Source organism: Manihot esculenta, chromosome 14 (genome assembly GCF_001659605.2).
Source record: "Manihot esculenta cultivar AM560-2 chromosome 14, M.esculenta_v8, whole genome shotgun sequence".
NCBI lineage: Eukaryota > Viridiplantae > Streptophyta > Magnoliopsida > Malpighiales > Euphorbiaceae > Manihot > Manihot esculenta.
Genome location: NC_035174.2, coordinates 4499151 through 4517148, shown reverse-complemented (window position 1 = coordinate 4517148; position 17998 = coordinate 4499151). Strand labels below are relative to the sequence as shown.

Genomic DNA, 17998 nt, shown 5'->3' with positions numbered 1-17998 from the left:
GTTTAATCTGGCCATATACTCTCTCAGGGATTTATTCCTCCTCTGCCGCACAGTTTCTAAGTAGCTTATTTTTCTCTCCACAGGAACTCTGGCAATGAATCTGCTGATGAATACATTGGCTAGATCTATAAAGTTCTTGATGCTCCCCGACCTCAAGCTATTAAACCATGCCCAGTCTGGTATTGTCAAAATGGTTGGGAAGACCTTACACATCAAGGCGTTCAAATGGGTTTACAATTCCATGAATGTCTTGTAGTTCAATACGTGCTCTCGGGGATTCCCTGTCTCGTCATAGGCTGCCACAGTTGGCATCATAAACTTCTTTGGTATGATTTCTTGTTGAACCCGTTTTACAAACAATGATGAGGTTGGCAACAAGAGACTGTTGTTGTCTCGTGCTCCTAATTCTGTCAGTAGTTGTTCTTTCAATCTTTCTAACTTTTGGTCTACGTTTGCATCTTCCTTTCTGAGCTTTTTCTCTAGGCGGTAGTTTCTTTCTAACTCTTCACTCTCTGACCTTTCTACTGGCTTGAAAGAGTAACTCTCAGCCCCTTCATTCTCGATAAGCTCCCTCACTATCATACCTTTAGCTCGGGTTGTCGGCTCGTTTCACTACAAAAAAACAGACTATCAGCGACGAATTTTTCCGTCACTGAAAGTCAAAAATCCGTCGCTAAAGCTTTCAGCGACGGATTTTCGACGGACTCAAATCCGTCGCTTAAAGTCATGTCGCTAATTTTTTCCGACGGATCGGGCGTCCGTCGGAAATATTAGCGACGGATTTCCGACGGATCTGAATTCCGTCGGATAAATTTGCGACGGCTTTTCCGACGGATAATTTCGTCAAAAATTTTTGCGACGAACTAGTTCGTCGCTAAATCCGTCGGAAATTTCTAATTCACGTGATGCATATTCCGTCTCTAATCCGTCGCAAATAATTAGCGACGGAAAAGTTCCATCGGAAATCCGTCGGAAATATTAATATTCAATAATATTAATAATATTATTTATATTTTCAATAATATTCATTATCGTCAATAAAATATTTTTTGATTTTATTTAAATATTCTTATAATCTAAATAGTTTACAACTAAAAAATAAATTTAATATAAATTAAAAGTCATTCATAATCATTATAATTCATATTCATACACACAAATACTTCACAATGTTTACAAAATCGAAAGTTTAGAACAAATCCATATACTTAACAATATTCATAAAATTTAAAACAAATCTATCAGTTTGCTGAAACATCTGATGGAGAAGTAGAATCTACAATTGTGTGATGATGAAAATATGTTTGCTTGTGGAGTATGCTCTCGTGTTTCCTTTTGCATCTCTGTTGCCTCATGTCTTTCATTCATAGAGAGCTGCTAGCCATGCCCTCTACCTCTAAGATAATACTGCTCTTCTAGACATATGAAAAAAAATTTATATATAAATTTCAATTAACAATAATTGTAAATAATAATAAAACATCAAATAATAAGTCTTTAAAAATATATAAAAATAAATTTATATAATAAGTAAAAATAAATTTCAGATCCATTAACATTCTTGAAAGTCCCAACAGGGCATTCCTGTTTTGCAATTTATAGCAATTAACCAAAAAGCATCTTTGACTAATCCACTAACAAGGGAACATTAAAAATGCAATCGACAAACAGTAAGAACCCTGACTGATTATTTTATAGATCTAGCTAAGATTTTTGGGCATAGAGATGTACAAATACATATCCTTGGTCATAATAATTTTTCAACACAAATGGGATTCTCAATATAGGGCAACCAGAATGAGGATATAAATATAATAATATATCAAGGCCAGTGGTCCTAGAAATTGTACAGGCATAAGATCATAAGATGTTCAAAATATTCAAATGGTCCACGAGAAATTGACAAGATGGTATTAATAAAAATACCTCGCAGAATATACCATAAAGCCCTTTTGGACAGGCCCTTCCAGTAACAGTTTCATTTCCACCAGAATGACCCTGACCTCTACCAAATCCTCCCCTGCTATCAGGTAAACGAAAAGCTTAAATCAATTGACTTCAAAATAACCCAGCCATGAGCATTTTTATAACAAATAAGTGGGAGTGCATGTGCGTGTATAAACTAGGACAACCAAAACATTCAATAAAATATAAATCAAAGAAGATAAAATAATCAGAACTACTGTATGGGATATACACTACCTAATATAGACCAAGTTAGAATGCTTCCATTTGCAGTTGCAATTGGCAGATACTCATCTCTAACTGAAATATCTGACAAATGAAAATGAATCATTATATGTTAAAAAATATCAAAATTTTAAATGATAAATATCTATAATCAGTGATATATGAATAATTTATTTATTTAAATAATAAATTAAACGCAGCATTTATTTAAATATACATTTATTTATTTAAATATACATTTATTTATTTAAATATACATTTATTTAAATAATAAAATTAATTAAACGCAGCAAGCTGCTGCGTGCCCACGCAGCATGCTGCTGCTGGGCACGCAGCAAGCTGCTGCGTGCCCACGCAGCAAGCTGCTGCTGCGTGCCCACGCAGCAAGCTGCTGCTGCGTAAGCAGCTGCTGCATGCCCACGCAGCAAGCTGCTGCTGGGCACGCAGCAAGAAAATATTTTTAATTTTTTTTATTTTTAAAATACTTAATTAATTAAAAATATTTTACTATCTGCAACCATAAAAACAATCTCATGTTCACTAACTTACATGGAGTGGCGACGATCGGAAGCTGCAGCGGCGGGTGGCAACGGCGGTGGAGGCGACAGCGAGGACGAGGCGACAACAAATCCGTCACGGGAACGGCGAGGCGACGGCGGCGGTGAGTGGCAACGGGGCGCGCGACAGCAACTTGCGGCAGCCTTGGGACTCGCAACGGTGACGGCGACGGCGGCGGCGAGAGTGGCAGGAAGATCGATTCGGCGCTGAGGGGAAGATAGGAGAGGAAAAGCGTGGCTGAAATTAAGAGAGATGAGGAAAGAGAAGTTTAGGGTTTTGTTTTTATATTGTTTGATTTTTCTGACGGATTAGCGACGGAATAAATTCCGTCGCTAATATTTTAAAAAGCCGTCGCTAATCCGTCGCTAATCCGTCAGAAATTTAAACATAAAGTATTCGTCGCTGATCCGTCGCTAATTTTTTTTTTCCGACGGAAGTAAATTCCGTCGCTAAATCCGTCACTGATACCTTGTTTTTTTGTAGTGTTTCTCCGACTGAATTTTTCGTCTCCATTGTCTGTCCTCCTACTGTTCTGCTGAGGGATTTGACAGTTCAATGTAGGTTAGGACTCATTGATGTTGAGTCTCTCGGCTACAGGTGGTATACTCAACAGGGTATTGAACCCTCTCTGCTGTAACATCTAACCTAGCCAGTGGGCAGTATTTTATAACTGGAGAGCCATATTTTGCAATTCTTGATCAGATAGGATAATTCGGGACATGGTCTTGGCTGAGCTTGGTGAAGGGTTAAACAATATGGGTGGTTGATTTACTGGGGCGGTCGAGCTAGAGAATGAGAACTGTGGACCTTCCTGAATTGAGCTCAGGTCGTTTGGGGTGTTTCCAGTATGATTTTCATAGTGATTGGTCATGTGGATCTTAGTGGGTGAAATGATGATGAGATCTCCGATGATGAAAATATCTTCTTCGTTCCACAGATAACGTCAATTGATGTTTGAAATCTAGTAAGGGGTTAGGCTTAAGGTATATTTTGATAAGTTTAGTTTGTCCCTCCCCTTTGTTTTCTTTTATTCATTTTCTCTTTTGTTAGTAACATGTAACCACTGTCATGCGCTTGTACCCTCCTATCATAGTCACGTTAACTATAAGTATGAATGTATTGTGTCATTTTTTATTATCAGACGACTATTTAATTTCATTCAGTGCCATTTGAACATTATTTCGGGTATCATAGAATTCATTGTCCCAGACTAACGGATATTTGAGGTCAGACCCTCTATGTGCAGGTCCGTTGCCAGCTCGACTCATTAAAATAAGTTCAGGACTTATATATGGAGTAGACTCATACATTAAGTCTTAATAAAAATAAAGTCCGATTTTCCTATGGCGAGCTTAATCACGACCGAGGCATCCAGATCCGATCATGATTACACATTAAGATATAAAAAATATGTTTGGGATTGTGTAAGTCGCGTGGATTAACTTGTAAAATTCCATCCGTGGGCTCTATAATAATTTTTGCTATTTGTACTCGTGAGAAACAGATATGTGGCAGGAAAAAATTTTAAGCCATTTGATAATTATTATCTAGAGTTCTGTGTTCGTTGAATTATAATTCATATTCAATTCTTACAAGTATACAATCTAAAATCTGTTTCATGTGGGATTAATATTTTGAATGATAATTTACTGAGAAATTCCCTTTTTTTAGCTCACTGTTAACTAGTTACTAATACAACTAGAAATAACTTTGATAATAGAATATATATTAAATAAATTTTATAATTTAGGAATCATTTAATAAATTTTATAATTTAGGAATCATTAATAAATTATCCTAATTAATAAAGAATAGGAATTCGAGAGACGCACACCAATGCAAAAGGCCTGTCGTTTCATCGCTTCGGCCCATAAAAATAGTCTCACAGCCAGACAGCAGCAGTTCGCAGTTTTATTTCTGTACGCAGTTAGGGTTTTACCCGAGCCAGGACCCAGAGGCCGGAGGCCGGAGGCAAGAGACTAAACAGCCATAGCTGGAAACAAAAAGCACCAAGAAGGACAGGTAACCATTCATTTTCTTTATCCTACTATTTCTATTCCAGTCCAATGATTCGATTTTTTTGTATAAGACTCTCCCAAACGGGGCACAGAACTTCACCAGTTACATTTATCAATTCCTTTTTGATCCCAACATTTTCTCACAAGCTCATGTTCAACCTCTCAAACTCTGATTTACCAGAGTCTCTCACTATCTCTTACCTCCAAAAATCTTGTGGGCTGTCCTTACAAGCAGCCATTTCAGTCTCTAGAAAGCTACAGTTGGAATCCACGGATAACCCTGACTTAGTCCTGAACTTGCTCACTGCTCATGGTTTGAGTCAGACCCACATCAAGAATTTAATCACTAAACGTCCAATGTTGCTCTTAGCTGATCTGGACAACACCCTTAAACCTAATATGGATTTGTTTAAGTCTTTGGGGTTTTCTGGCACTAATCTGGCCAAAATGATTATCAAGGAACCAAGAGTACTTGAAGTTGATGCAAAGACAGTGGTTCAGTTCTTTAGAGAGAATGGTTTTAGTAAAAAACAGATAGCGACTTTGACCTTAAAGCGACCCTCACTGTATTTATTCAAGTCAGATAGAAATTTTAAGCCGAAGTTTGAATTTTTGAAGTCCTTGGGTTTTTCAGAGCTTGATCTTGCAACCATTTTGTCAACAGCGCCTTATATTTTGGAAAGGAGTCTGGAAAACCAAATTATTCCCTGTATTAATGTACTTAGGCGTGTTGTTGGAAATGATATGATTGTCCAAAAAGTAATAATGGGATGCCACCGGTTTCTTTATTTTAATGTAGAGAAGATGCTTGAGCCAAACATGTCAACGTTGGTAAACCATGGGGTGCCAGAGTCCATAATATCGAAGATATTCTTGTTTCATCCAAAAGCATTGCTGCTAAAGACTGACAAGTTAAATCAGATTATTAATGAAGTTAAGAATTTGGGTTTTACTCCCACTAATATTGTGTTTGTTGTAGCGGTTCGTACCTTGGTGACAACGAACAAAAGACTCTGGGAGAAAAAGTTGGAAGCCTATGGAAGTTTTGGCTTGTCAAGGGATGAAATTGTTATGGCATTTAAGTTGCAACCTATGTTTATGATTGCTTCAGAGAAGAAAATAAGAAAGTCGATGGATTTCTTTGTAAACAAGTTGAACTTGAAGCCTTCAGTGATTTCTAAGAATCCAAATCTTGTACTACTAAGTGTAGAGAAGAGGATTATACCTAGGTGTTGTGTTCTGCACATTTTGATGTCAAAGGAATTGATAAAGGAAGATTTTAACCTTGCTTATATGCTTACAATGACAGAGAAGAGGTTCATGGAGAAATTAGTGACCAAGTATCAGGATGTTGTTCCTGAAGTTGTTAAGGCGCATCAGGGCAGGATGGAATTTCAAGGCTTTCCAAGAGATATGAAAATGTGAGAGACCAGGGGTGCTGCGAAATGGCTAGGTGATGCCAAATGGTTTGAAGCTCATACTCCAGTAAGTATGATTTGGAAGGCAGTGTCATTGGAAGGCAATGCATCAATGTGGTATGTCTGTTTTTAACAGTAATCAGTAGCTGAAAGTGTGAGTATATTGGACTGACTGTTTATCGTTCTTGTTTGCACATCAGTGGAAGCCAACTGATGATGTGCATGAATAGCTACAATCCACATTGATCAGTAGCTGAAAATGCGTGAGCATATTTAACAGCGTCTTGTTGTCTGATGCCTCGCAATTTTAGGAAATTGATTGAAAAAATTGGTATTTGATGAGTGTATTGGAAGAGTGGTGTTTTCATTCTGTCCCTTTTTTTTTCTCAATATATCAAAGCATTGAAGTGTATTCAGGTGTATCAAATTTCATGTTAGTTTTAACTTTCAAATGATAGATTATTGGTGTAGTTCTTTAAGCTGATGTGCAAGACATTTTACTGAAGATTTTTTTTTTTCACAATTTTTAATGACATATTGTCGCTTGGGAATTAATTTGTTGGATTCTTTCAATTCAGAAATCAGGATTTCTAAATTTTAACGTTCTAGTGCAGTGAGGTGCTTCTGTTTTTCTGGCAGTAGTTCTTGTATCTGACTGCAGGAAATGCAACTTAGCTTTGCTGATACATGTATTACTCTTATTTCAAATAAAGAAAAAAACTACTTAATAGCAGTATATATTGATTACATATCAAACCAAAATAATAAATTATGTTTTTAATAATAACTTAAAATAAGTTTTAGGGTATATTCTGGCAATAGCTTTTAAAGTATAAAGTGTACATATTTTTTTCAAAATTTTCTATTTATTTATATACGTGGATATCAAAAAGCATAAAAGGCTTTGGATCACAATTCTTATTGTGTGAAATTACTTATTAAAATTTAGTCTATTATGAATTTTAAATATAAATATTTATATAAAATAGTCTACATATTTTAAATTTACGATTAAGTCGAATTTGAACAATCATTCTTGTTAGTGTGACCACATTGCATTTTCTTTTTTTTGGAACAACGCAAAAAAAGAAAAATTGCATTTATAAGGCCTTGAAAGGCCGAGTACAGAGGGAATAATTAAGATCAGCATACAATCGGAGGAAAATTAGATAAAATCCCAATTCCATGCAATTGGAGGAAAATTAGATAAAACCCCAATTCTAAAAAAACATATCAAAACCAACTATAAATCAACTCAAAATCAAGACCCAACACAATCAAAATCAAGACTCAGTGAAATTCAAACGAGTCGGCCCAATCTAATCCAAACTATCCATAGAAAAATAAGACACGGCATGAAACTGATACACGCAACAACACACCATTAGGAGTCATCATCAGCATCACCTATCAAAACAATCCATGCCATAGCATCGCCAATCAACACGGATCGACAACAACCCGAAGGATCAGCACTAGAACTAGCAACGCTCAACAATCTTAGAGCACAAACCAGCCAAGCAAGTCACATCTGAAAACTCGAGAAGAAACAAATCGAAGGCAACCAATAGTAAAAACATGGTGCGCAAGAAGAAAACGCTGTAGAACTTAACAGGAGCGTAAACTCTTAAATGTCGCGGGAGCGGTCCCAGAATAAACTGTAGATATAAATATTTATAGAAAGATGGCTGAAAGCGAGCCACCAAACTCCATCCAGTTCGAAAAAGCAGTCGCCCCACATAAAAAAGGTCAAAATAAGTTGGTACCGTCTATGGAGAGGGAAATCAAGGATGATGGTCATTGCCCAAAAATAAGGAAAAGCAAATGCTCTAGGACCATTGCATTTTCAGAGTTGCCTGTTGAACCACTTTCATTCTTCATTTATTTCAGATTTAAATGCTCTTTACATTATTTACCTAACCTAGTCGGTGGTCAAAATACCCAAATTTCAGGGTTACGCAATGGGAATATTAGGTTCAATAATTTGATAATATATAATACTCCGCAGATAAATTATTTTTATTTTATTTGTCTTAAGATACAAATAACTTTTCTTAAAAAAAAAATTATTAACTAATATTTCTATATTTTTTTATAAAAAAATCACTATTTATAAAATATTAAAAAATGAAATTCATTAATTTCAAAAATAATTCAATAATGAGTTGTTTAATTTTTAATAGAATACTATAAGTGAAATTCCACTATTTTAAATGAAAACAAAAATAAATATATTTATGGAAGACGATAGAAGTAGATGATAGATGGACAAGTCTTCGGTCCACTCAGTGCTACACTCAGTACAGAGCTCTCACGGCATGGCCTACTAAATTGTTTTTTCTTTTATTTAAATGGAGCTTTCTCTTTCTCTTTCTCAGTTTCACCTTTCAACCATCTTTCTATAAAGCTAGAATCTGTGTCTAAAGTAAGGCATCTAATCCTATCTTTAGATAATCACTCTGCTTTTAGTTGTGATTCATAATAGACTGTAAGGTCGTTGGTGCTGCAGCAGTGGAAGGTCCCATGATGGGCTAGATCTAATTAATTCTCTCTTCAAATTTTGAAGGCAATGCAAATGCGGTACACCATTAATGTATTGAATATTTGTGCAGGAGAATCTTAATTTGAATATTGGGGAGGAGACCACCTTCTGACTGAGCCACCAACTTCTGAAATCTTTCACTGCTGCCTTGTAAAAAGATTCCATAGAACCTAAACCGATATTTCCAGGAAAACTGACCAAGGACATTTCTCTTTTGCCCATTTTAGATTGAGTTGGGCAGCAAAATGACATCAGAAGTTCTAATGCAATTGCAGGGAGATGCTCCATGAACAAGATCTCTGGAATTACATTCAAAATGGGGACCCATCTAATCCATGTTTCAAACCGGTTTGTTCTTATAGCCAACCACTTGAAAATGTGAACTTTTCACAGCACATTTTGCCCCAGAGGGCAAAAAAAGTTACTGTAAATGGGTATTTGCCAATTTGATAAATTAGAGTGTAGAGACAGCCTGTAACTATATGGGCAGTTGCAATCACAAGTTCCAAGGATAGGCACTGTGATTACTCTTATGCCCTCCGATTTGAGGCAGCCATCCTCCTCTGTTGGGCAATAGAGTTAAAACATTGCTTTATAGCTGCTGAATAGTTTTCTTAGTTCTTGTTTCTCTGTCAAGCTAGACATTACAACTTCTTCAAAGTGTACAATTCAAATGCTTCCTTTCAACTTTTTCTAGTTCTTTTCTCTCTCTTTAGTCTCTACTGCGTTCACTGTTCACAGTAACCAACTGTTACTGTCGTATGAGACAAACTCTGTCCGTTAATGTTGGAGAAAGCTCAGGTCAGAAAATGATGTGGAAGGGCTAGCTGCATGATCTGATCCAGGTACCTGTCCCCCCACATCCCATTGTAAGGTTTCCGGCGAAAAGCAAATTTCATTAATGCTAGTAATTCACTGGTTGGTGTTTATTGAGAAGGAAAAGGGAAAAAAAACCTTTCACAACAAACTTTTCAATTGATCAGAATTATAGCTCTAGCCGTTTGTGTTTTGTTCTTTTACACTTGATGGGCGATTTTCTAAACTGAAAAGTTTCACTTCATGCATAGTTTTCTGAATTTGTAACTGTGATTTATCTTGTAAATCCAACAGGTTGCAACTACTTTTGATTCTATACTGGTCATTCTCTTCTTCAATTCTGTTTCACCCATTAACACTGATTTGCTTTTTGATTCATGACTCTTATGCACGGTTTCAGATCCTCAGAAGGCATCATTATTAAGTGTTTATACAAGAGAAAAGAGTTTGTCCATGGAGTGTTGTAGCTGGTTTCTGCTGTCATGTCTTTTATGGAGTTCTCTGATTCTGGGTTCCCATCAATTACAATCTTCACAAAGACAAGTGCTTCTTCAACTGAGGAAGCATTTGGAGTTCCCAAATCTACTAGAAATTTGGAATGATCATGGCATAGATTTTTGCTATATATCTTCATCCTCACAAGTGAACATGTCATGCCAAGACAATTTTGTGACCGAGCTCAGAATTACAGGAGACAAGCCTGCCAAGTTTGATAACTCTGTTGGACGGGTAATTCCAAATCAAACTTTATCAGAGAATTTCTCTATGGATTCTTTTGTTGTTACTCTTGCAAGGCTTAACAGCTTGAGAGTCCTCAGTCTTATATCTCTGGGCCTTTGGGGTCCACTTCCAGACAAAATTCATCGGTTGTCTTCACTGGAATATTTGGATTTGAGTTCAAATTATCTCTTTGGTTCTGTTCCACCAAAGATTTCAGCGATGGTGAAACTTCAAACTCTTATACTAGATGACAATTTCTTCAATGATACAGTACCCAATTGGTTTGATTCATTGTCTAATCTTAAAATTCTAAGATTGAGGAATAACCAATTGAAAGGTCCATTTCCATCGTCAATACAGAGAATTAACTCTCTTACTTATCTTGTTCTGTCTAGCAATGAGATATCTGGCAAGTTACCAAGTCTTGATGCCTTAAGCAACCTGCATCTGCTGGATTTAAGTGGGAACCATTTAGATTCTAAGCTACCTTCAATGCCGAAAGGACTGGTCACAGTAGTCCTTAGCAATAACTCCTTTTCAGGTGAGATACCACATCAATATAGCCAGCTTGGTCAGCTTCAGTACCTTGATATGTCATTCAATGAACTAAGCGGAACACCTCCTGCTACAATTTTTACGTTGCCAAACATCAGTTACTTGAATTTGGCATCAAATATGTTAAGTGGTTCGCTTCCAGACCAGCTAAGCTGTGGCAGCAAACTGCAGTTTGTTGATATATCTAATAATAGTTTTACTGGCAGATTGCCTCATTGTTTGAGAACTGAATCAGATGATAGAGTTGTGAAGTTTGATGGAAATTGCTTATCCACTGGTTTACATCACCAGCGTGCAGAATCATCGTGTATGGTCATGCCTGTGAAACATAAAAATTCTGGTGGCAAAGATGTAGGAATAGTAGTGGGTGTGGCTGCTGGTATACTTGTTATTGTGGTGCTTCTGGCTTTCGGCTTTCTTGTTCTATGTAGAAGATATTGCCCACGGGGAATCTCAGAGCAGCATTTGTTGCACAAAGCAGTGCAAGAAAACCCAGCGGCAGGGTTCCCATCTGATATCCTCAACAGTGCAAGTAAGTCATCTAGCAACAAGAAACTGCAGGCAGAAATTGCAGAAGTTTTCCTTTTCATTTGAAAATTTCAGTCAGAAACTATTTTACACAAGGCAGTGGGGCTTGAATCTTGACTTTTGAGAATTTCTTATCTTGTTTGGTGACTATATGTTTTTTTCTTTTCACTTCAGGATTTATTTCTCAAGCTGCAAAATTAGGGACACAAGATCTCCCGGCATGTCGGTCATTTGCATTAGAAGAGTTAAAGGAAGCCACCAAAAACTTCGATAACTCTACCATTTTGGGTGAAGGTTCTTATGGAAAGGTGCTGCCTAAAACTTGCAAAACTTCCTAACATTTTTTGTCATGAAGTGGAAAGTGAAACGCAGAATGCATCTAGGTCTTTTCATCTGTTTTTAACTATAACAGTTCATAACATTTATATTATTATCACATCACAGGGTAACTAGGATTAAGGAAATAGGTATAAGAAAAGTTGCTGAGAAATGAGATGACCAATCTTGATGCCCTTGTCTAAGTCCATGTGTTTGTCTAAAGTTCTCCCTATGTACACTGGATTCATTTTCCAATTCTGAAATTTAGGTTATTAGACATCTGCAAGGCTTGTTCCAAAGTTCATCCTAAGCTTTATGCAAAACAACCCTTCATCATTGAAGATTTTGTCACTGAAACATTTCCTTCTCTGCTTTGCTTTCTCAGCTTTACAAAGGAAGATTAGAAGATGGAACCCAAGTTGCTATAAGGTGCCTCCCTTCGTCGAAGAAATACTCATTTCGAAACCTTAAACTCAGGTTGGATTTGCTTGCAAAGCTTCGTCACCCACATTTGGTTTGTCTCTTGGGGCACTGCATTGACAGTGGTGGACAAGATGATTACAGAGTGAACAGAGTCTTCCTTATATTTGAATACATTTCAAATGGGAGTTTTCACACTCGCCTCTATGGTAATTTCTGAAACATTCTCTTGGAAGTGATAGAAGCATGATCTTGTTGGGTCTTACAGAAAATTTAGACAAAAGGACAACCTATTCATAATGGTGATCAGGCTTAGATAAAGCATAAGCAGCATATGTCATTTTATTTCCTTTTTTTTTCCTGAAAAAAAAATCTCAAGTATCCGTGAATTAAACTATCAATTAAATGGTTTTCATTCTTTTTTTTTGTTTTTATTTTTATCCATTTTGTTATATTTAGTATGAAATCTTGAATTGTATTCTTACTCTAGCAATAGTACATTGGTGTAGAGAACAGTCCAGGCAAGGTTCTAGATTGGTCAGAGAGATTGACAGTGCTAATTGGTGTAGCAAAAGCAGTGCACTTTTTGCATACAGGTGTTATTCCTGGTTTCTTCAACAATCGATTGAAGACGAACAATATCCTGCTCAATGAGCATGGGAATGCAAAGTTGAGTGACTATGGACTGTCCATTATCTCTGAAGAAATAGTAAATTGTAGGGTAAGGCTTCTTCCTTATTTGATCAAATCGTCAGACCAAAAATAAGCCCTTGGTTCTGGGAGGCCTATGACCTGGTTATTTCTTTGCAGGAAGGTGGAGAAGGCTTTAAATCATGGTACGATTTTCTTTTTTACCTGCATCCATTTTGTGATTTGATTCCACCAAAACTGCATAGCTGTTAATGCATCTCCAGATATGGTTGTTCAATGAATTGAACCAACTCAATCATAAACAATTCGTTCATGAGAAATTGGCAAAATCATCGAGCAATAAATCGTTTCTAAGTTTATTCATCAGAAGCAGAAATTTTGACACTCATTTTGTAGCTATGCAGCACGCACTCCTGCTATATATGCAAAGATTTTTATCCATAAATGTCCTGTGTTTCAGGCAAATGGCAAGATTAGAGGATGATGTTTATGGCTTTGGCTTCATATTACTTGAATCATTGGTGGGCCCCTCAGTATCTGGCAGAAAAGATAAGCTGCTGCTGGATGAATTGGTATGCACCGAAACTCTGAATTGGAGCTTATTTTATTTACCAAGTACAAGAAAATTTCTGAAAATCATCAGTGAGCAGTATTCAAAGCCATTTTTATGTCCTCTCATCTACTACATTGCATTTCTTTTTTTAATTTGTTCTTTTAGAATATGAGAAATCCTAATGTAAAGAAACTGCATTTTTACAGGCATCTTGTGACAGCCCGGACGGGCGTAGGAAATTAATAAGCCCAATTGTGCTGGCAACTTGCTCACAAGAGTCCTTGTCAATTGTGCTTTCTATAACAAACAAATGCATTTGTTCTGAATCATGGAGCCGTCCGTCATTTGAGGACATCCTCTGGAACTTGCAGTATGCAGCTCAGATCCAAGCAACAGCTGATGGTTCAAAGATTTGACAACGAATCACATGAGGGGTTATTTATGCGTGGACTCGCAACTCCCTCCAAAGGGAACTTGTTCCTTTTTTTGTTCATCGAGGTTGCAGCTATTGCAAATGTTGAAGCTTTGCTACCTCAAGTTGGGCATAACTTGTATTTATATATTGTTATTTCGCTCCTCTTTTTTTTTTTTTTTTCTGTTTCTAGGAGTGGATTATTGTCATTATATATTCGCTTGGCCTCTGTTAATTCTTGTTCTGACTGACCAAAGATCAACTAGTGGAAAAAAGTTTTCCTCTTTCAGAAGATGGATTATAGGTAGGTGCTCATTTTTTCTTTTCCAAATTTATTACTGCCATTATGATTATCACAAACAGCAACAGGTGCTCAAGCAGTTGGCAATAATTGAAGATAATTTGTAAAGAAACAAAATTGAAAAATCTAAACCAGCTGATTCATACTACGGCAGAAATCCTGATGTCCTCTAGTTTTATACGTGCATGCCTTAATGAATTTTTGTTTACCAGGAGCTAATTAAGGCATCTATTTAGATATAGGTTCTAATTCTATGATGGTGATGGATGTACCAAGTTATCTATTATACTAGAATAAATGAAATTGTTGGTTTTACTGTTTATGGAAAATTCTTGTACTAATCCGAGGTATAGACCTCCAATTAATATATCATATTTTAGGGGATCCTATTATAGTTTTAAATAGAATCCCTACAATCCTACATACGCCTAGATGTGGTTAACATTGAATCATTATTTACATAAACGCCATATATCCATTCTAAGCAATTTGTCCACATTAAAAGTTTAACTAGTTCTTTTAGGGACTTCATTGCTATTGAGATATTACTAAACATTTTTCATGTAGTTGTACGCTTGGCAAGAGTGAAATTGTTAGATTTTTTTTAAATTAACGCTATAAATTAATAGAGTTAAAATTATAAATGAAAAGACTTGGACATTCAGCGGCTAAAAGTGGTTTCACTTTCGATAATAGTATATTTACACCAAAAAATACTGACATTGTCTATACATGACATGGTTCTTTAATTTTTGTGATGAGACATTGTTTTCATCGCAAAGCATATTTTAGAAGATGTAACTAAAATTTCTACAAAAGTCTCTCGTTGGTTTATGATGTTATTTAGCTATGAATTTTCAAATTTGGGGACGAAAACATTTATAGCTAAATACTATATTTGTCATGGCGAGTTTGTAACAATTTAAAATGTTTGTACATCATAGGCATACCTAGATAATTACAAAAGAGCACACACATCAATATATCACACGTTGCATCATCAAAATTGTTCACAGTTGCACGAAAAAGAAAAAAGACATCTACATATCCTAGGGAAATTCACCAGTGATATTTCCGGGGCTCGTATTTAAAATGAAGTAGGCACCAAAAGGAACTTTAAAGCAAGGTATATCCTGAAGTCAGCTTCTTCGAACAATTAACAGCATTCATATGTTGTAGACGCAATGCAGCCAAAAGCCCTTGCCAGGTCTCTCCAGGTGCACCGCCGACTTGAAAGTCAAGAAGCTTTTTCTGTTTCCTGTAATAATCTTCTAGTGGTTTGCTCTGAGGACAAAAATTGAGAACAAATTATCATCACAGTTCCTCCCTCTTTCTGCTTGTATTGCAAAACCACTAAATAGATGCAAGCAATTGTCTTAACGGATCCCGCCAAAAAGATCCACACACACACACACGACAACTATTTGTGCAGTAAAATAAAGTTTCACAAACCACCTCCCTATGTATAAAAAGATAACAGGGCGGGAAAAGAAAATAAGAAAGAAAAGATTACCATTACAAAGCCAGTTAAGGAAACAAGGCTTTGAAAAAGTGTCTGCCCGTGTTAAATTTGGAAATCATATTAGACAATATTTATTTTATATGGACTTATATAACAACAGAGTTACTTTACACATTGATATTGTGATCCAACCACTTATATTCAGTTATTTATCCTTTCATCTTTATTTATTTCCGGGATTTTCATTCCCAACAGCCCACACAGTTGACTGGAGGAAACAAACAGAAAAATGAAAAATAAAGAAAAAATCAAACACACAAACTGAAGGATTGTTTTTGACTTTGTGCTCCATTTTTGCATGCCATATAACACCTAGTCATTCTGATTTATCACAATGATCCACATGGCAATATTGATTTAGAAGTTTATATGTGCAAAATGTGAGTCTTATGGGGTAGATAAAAAAAAGGGTGGCAGAATACTTATTCTTCACAATTGCTGTAGTTAGCAGCAACAATGACCTCATACACTTAGAAATTATTTGGTAAACAAAAAAATGCCAATGACAACAAACATGCAAATGTAAATCAGCTGCTCACAATTTATTGATAAAAATTGCAACATGTCTAATATTAGCTTTTGTTGCATAGTTGGGGCTAGCTGGAATAAAAGGGGAAGGGAGTGCAAAGATAAACCTTGACCAAAACAAGGCGGAAGATATGTATATACACATGCAAAAGACATAGCACACCATGCCGGAAAGTAGCAATATGTTAAAAGTTCATGTTGTAACTTAAGAAGATACAAGGTGCTAGGTTTACCGTTTACCTTCTCAACATAGGCTCGGAGCTTATCTTTCCAAGCACCTTCTGCAATGATAGTGGAATATTTTAGTTGTCTGTGCTGTGAGTAACATAGAAATTGTTCTAGTTCACATAATTCATAACAATGGGCAGAAATACTACCTTCTTGGTGCTTTATCAAGAAATCATCGGTGCATTTAAAATTCACTACCAAATCAATCTTTGCAAGTTCATCAAGAATCTCCTGCATAATTAAAGAAAATGAAAAGAAAGCAGTGGATCAGCATTGAGTGACTCTAGCTGATTTCTACCTGAACTAAACACAAAAACTAGGTGAGAAGCCACAGTGAGGAAAACTACATATCCTCTTGGACAATAGAATAAATGTCCAATTGTCCATGAACAGGACGTTTGTTGTTACTTGAGAGTGTCAATGATACAAAACTTTAAGTGCTTTACCTTTGAATTAAAAAGCATTCAGTTAATGGTATGTACATCAAATTTCCAAAAAGACTTACAGCTTGTAACTGTGAACGAGGAATTCCATCCAAAATAAAACCAATTTCACCTCTGTAATACCCATCTTCCAACCTCTTAGACAGCAAGCCAAAAATTATATCCTCTGGAACAAGTTGCCCGCGATTAACAGCATTTGCAATCTAATTAAATTGAAGACAGAACAGTGACCCATCAAAATGTTTCCATTCAAGTAGAATACACAAAGGTGGTAAATAAAAAGCAGCCAGGACAAGAGAAACATTTTAAAAAGTAAATTCATTCACTTGTAATGATAAAATATCCAAATATACTATATCAATCTTCAGCAGGGCCATTTCTAGTAATTGCCATTGTCAAGTACAGTGCATAAAACTTTAACCTCTGCGTCGCCAAATTCCATATAATAGCACTATTTTCAATTTGGAACCATTTACCCAACATAAAAGGTTCAACAGACAAATGTCGTTTAATATGGCTTAACATTTCTATTTTAGCGATCAGAAAAAAACCGTGCTATCACTATGGGTTCGTTAGAAGTCCAAAGTCAACAGAACTTAATTCTTCAGGCAAAGATCATCAATAAAACAATACGAAAAGAACCCTAGCGAATCCTTTCAACATTAATTCCTAAGAAATTTCCGAGCGCAATCCAACTTGAACGCATGGAAATGAAGACCTGTTTGTAGAGAGAGGTGCCTGGTTTCAGCTCTTGACGAACGAGACTAGCCATAGAAATGTAAGGGACTTCTAGAAGCTTGGATAGTCTCTCAACGTACACGCGCTTCTTGATACGCGGATATCCTATGAACGCCCAGTGCACTCCTCTTGTCGGAACCGAGCTTTCGGCGTCGGCCATTGGAGCCTTGGCAAGCCGATTGCTGCTCGGCTCATAGTAGTTGCTGCTGTTATCGTTGTAGTAGTAGTAATCGGGGTCGAGCTGCGGTTGGGCTGCGCCAGAAGTGTAGAATCGGTAGATAGTGAGGAGACGATATACTAGGGGCAACCCCGATACGACGGGAGCAGCCGTTACTGGACGGCTCAGAGCGATCATGGCAAATAATATTCCCGGGGGGGAGAGGGAAGGGAAGAGAAAAGACAGTAACTGCCTAACTGGGTGTCGGCGAAAATAGATTATTATTTTTTATTTAATATTACTTATTAATTAGTTAAAAGTTGCAATGCTATTTGTTTCGCCGGTCACGTCAGTTTGAATTGTCGGAGCCACGCGCAGTTGG

General features: G+C 36.5%; 3 protein-coding genes and 1 long non-coding RNA gene across 9 annotated transcripts; 2 read left to right on the top strand and 2 right to left on the bottom strand.

Annotated features, from left to right (window-relative positions):
• Positions 1 to 1108: 1108 nt before the first annotated feature.
• On the bottom strand, positions 1109 to 2194 carry LOC122721673. Its single transcript, XR_006348377.1, has 2 exons — positions 1927 to 2194; positions 1109 to 1415 (listed from the first exon to the last, which is right to left on the bottom strand). It is a non-coding gene; the product is annotated as an uncharacterized LOC122721673 (long non-coding RNA).
• Positions 2195 to 4622: 2428 nt separating this feature from the next.
• On the top strand, positions 4623 to 6701 carry LOC110630808 (transcription termination factor MTERF6, chloroplastic/mitochondrial). The gene has a single exon (XM_021778395.2). The coding sequence runs from the start codon at positions 4815 to 4817 to the stop codon at positions 6189 to 6191; it is 1377 nt and encodes a 458-aa protein (XP_021634087.2). The 5' UTR covers positions 4623 to 4814; the 3' UTR covers positions 6192 to 6701.
• Positions 6702 to 8622: 1921 nt separating this feature from the next.
• LOC110630974 (probable inactive leucine-rich repeat receptor-like protein kinase At3g03770) lies at positions 8623 to 13988 on the top strand. Of its 5 annotated transcripts, none has more exons than XM_021778644.2 (8): positions 8633 to 9595; positions 9943 to 11349; positions 11520 to 11653; positions 12049 to 12292; positions 12593 to 12804; positions 12894 to 12919; positions 13195 to 13306; positions 13494 to 13988. In XM_021778644.2, exons 2-8 carry the CDS (start codon positions 9996 to 9998, stop codon positions 13701 to 13703), a joined length of 2292 nt encoding a protein of 763 aa, XP_021634336.2. In that variant the 5' UTR covers positions 8633 to 9595; positions 9943 to 9995; the 3' UTR covers positions 13704 to 13988. The 5 variants fall into 5 exon arrangements, 4 of the variants coding, with proteins under 4 accessions (XP_043806397.1, XP_021634336.2, XP_021634335.2 ...); XM_021778643.2 differs by having other exon boundaries at positions 8634 to 9571; XM_043950461.1 differs by lacking the exon at positions 8633 to 9595 and adding an exon at positions 9615 to 9836.
• Positions 13989 to 14862: 874 nt separating this feature from the next.
• LOC110630662 (probable adenylate kinase 7, mitochondrial) lies at positions 14863 to 17904 on the bottom strand. Of its 2 annotated transcripts, none has more exons than XM_021778182.2 (5): positions 17440 to 17904; positions 16784 to 16924; positions 16428 to 16509; positions 16284 to 16331; positions 14863 to 15284 (listed from the first exon to the last, which is right to left on the bottom strand). In XM_021778182.2, exons 1-5 carry the CDS (start codon positions 17812 to 17814, stop codon positions 15238 to 15240), a joined length of 693 nt encoding a protein of 230 aa, XP_021633874.1. In that variant the 5' UTR covers positions 17815 to 17904; the 3' UTR covers positions 14863 to 15237. The 2 variants fall into 2 exon arrangements, with proteins under 2 accessions (XP_021633874.1, XP_021633873.1); XM_021778181.2 differs by having other exon boundaries at positions 16291 to 16331; positions 17440 to 17903.
• Positions 17905 to 17998: the final 94 nt, after the last annotated feature.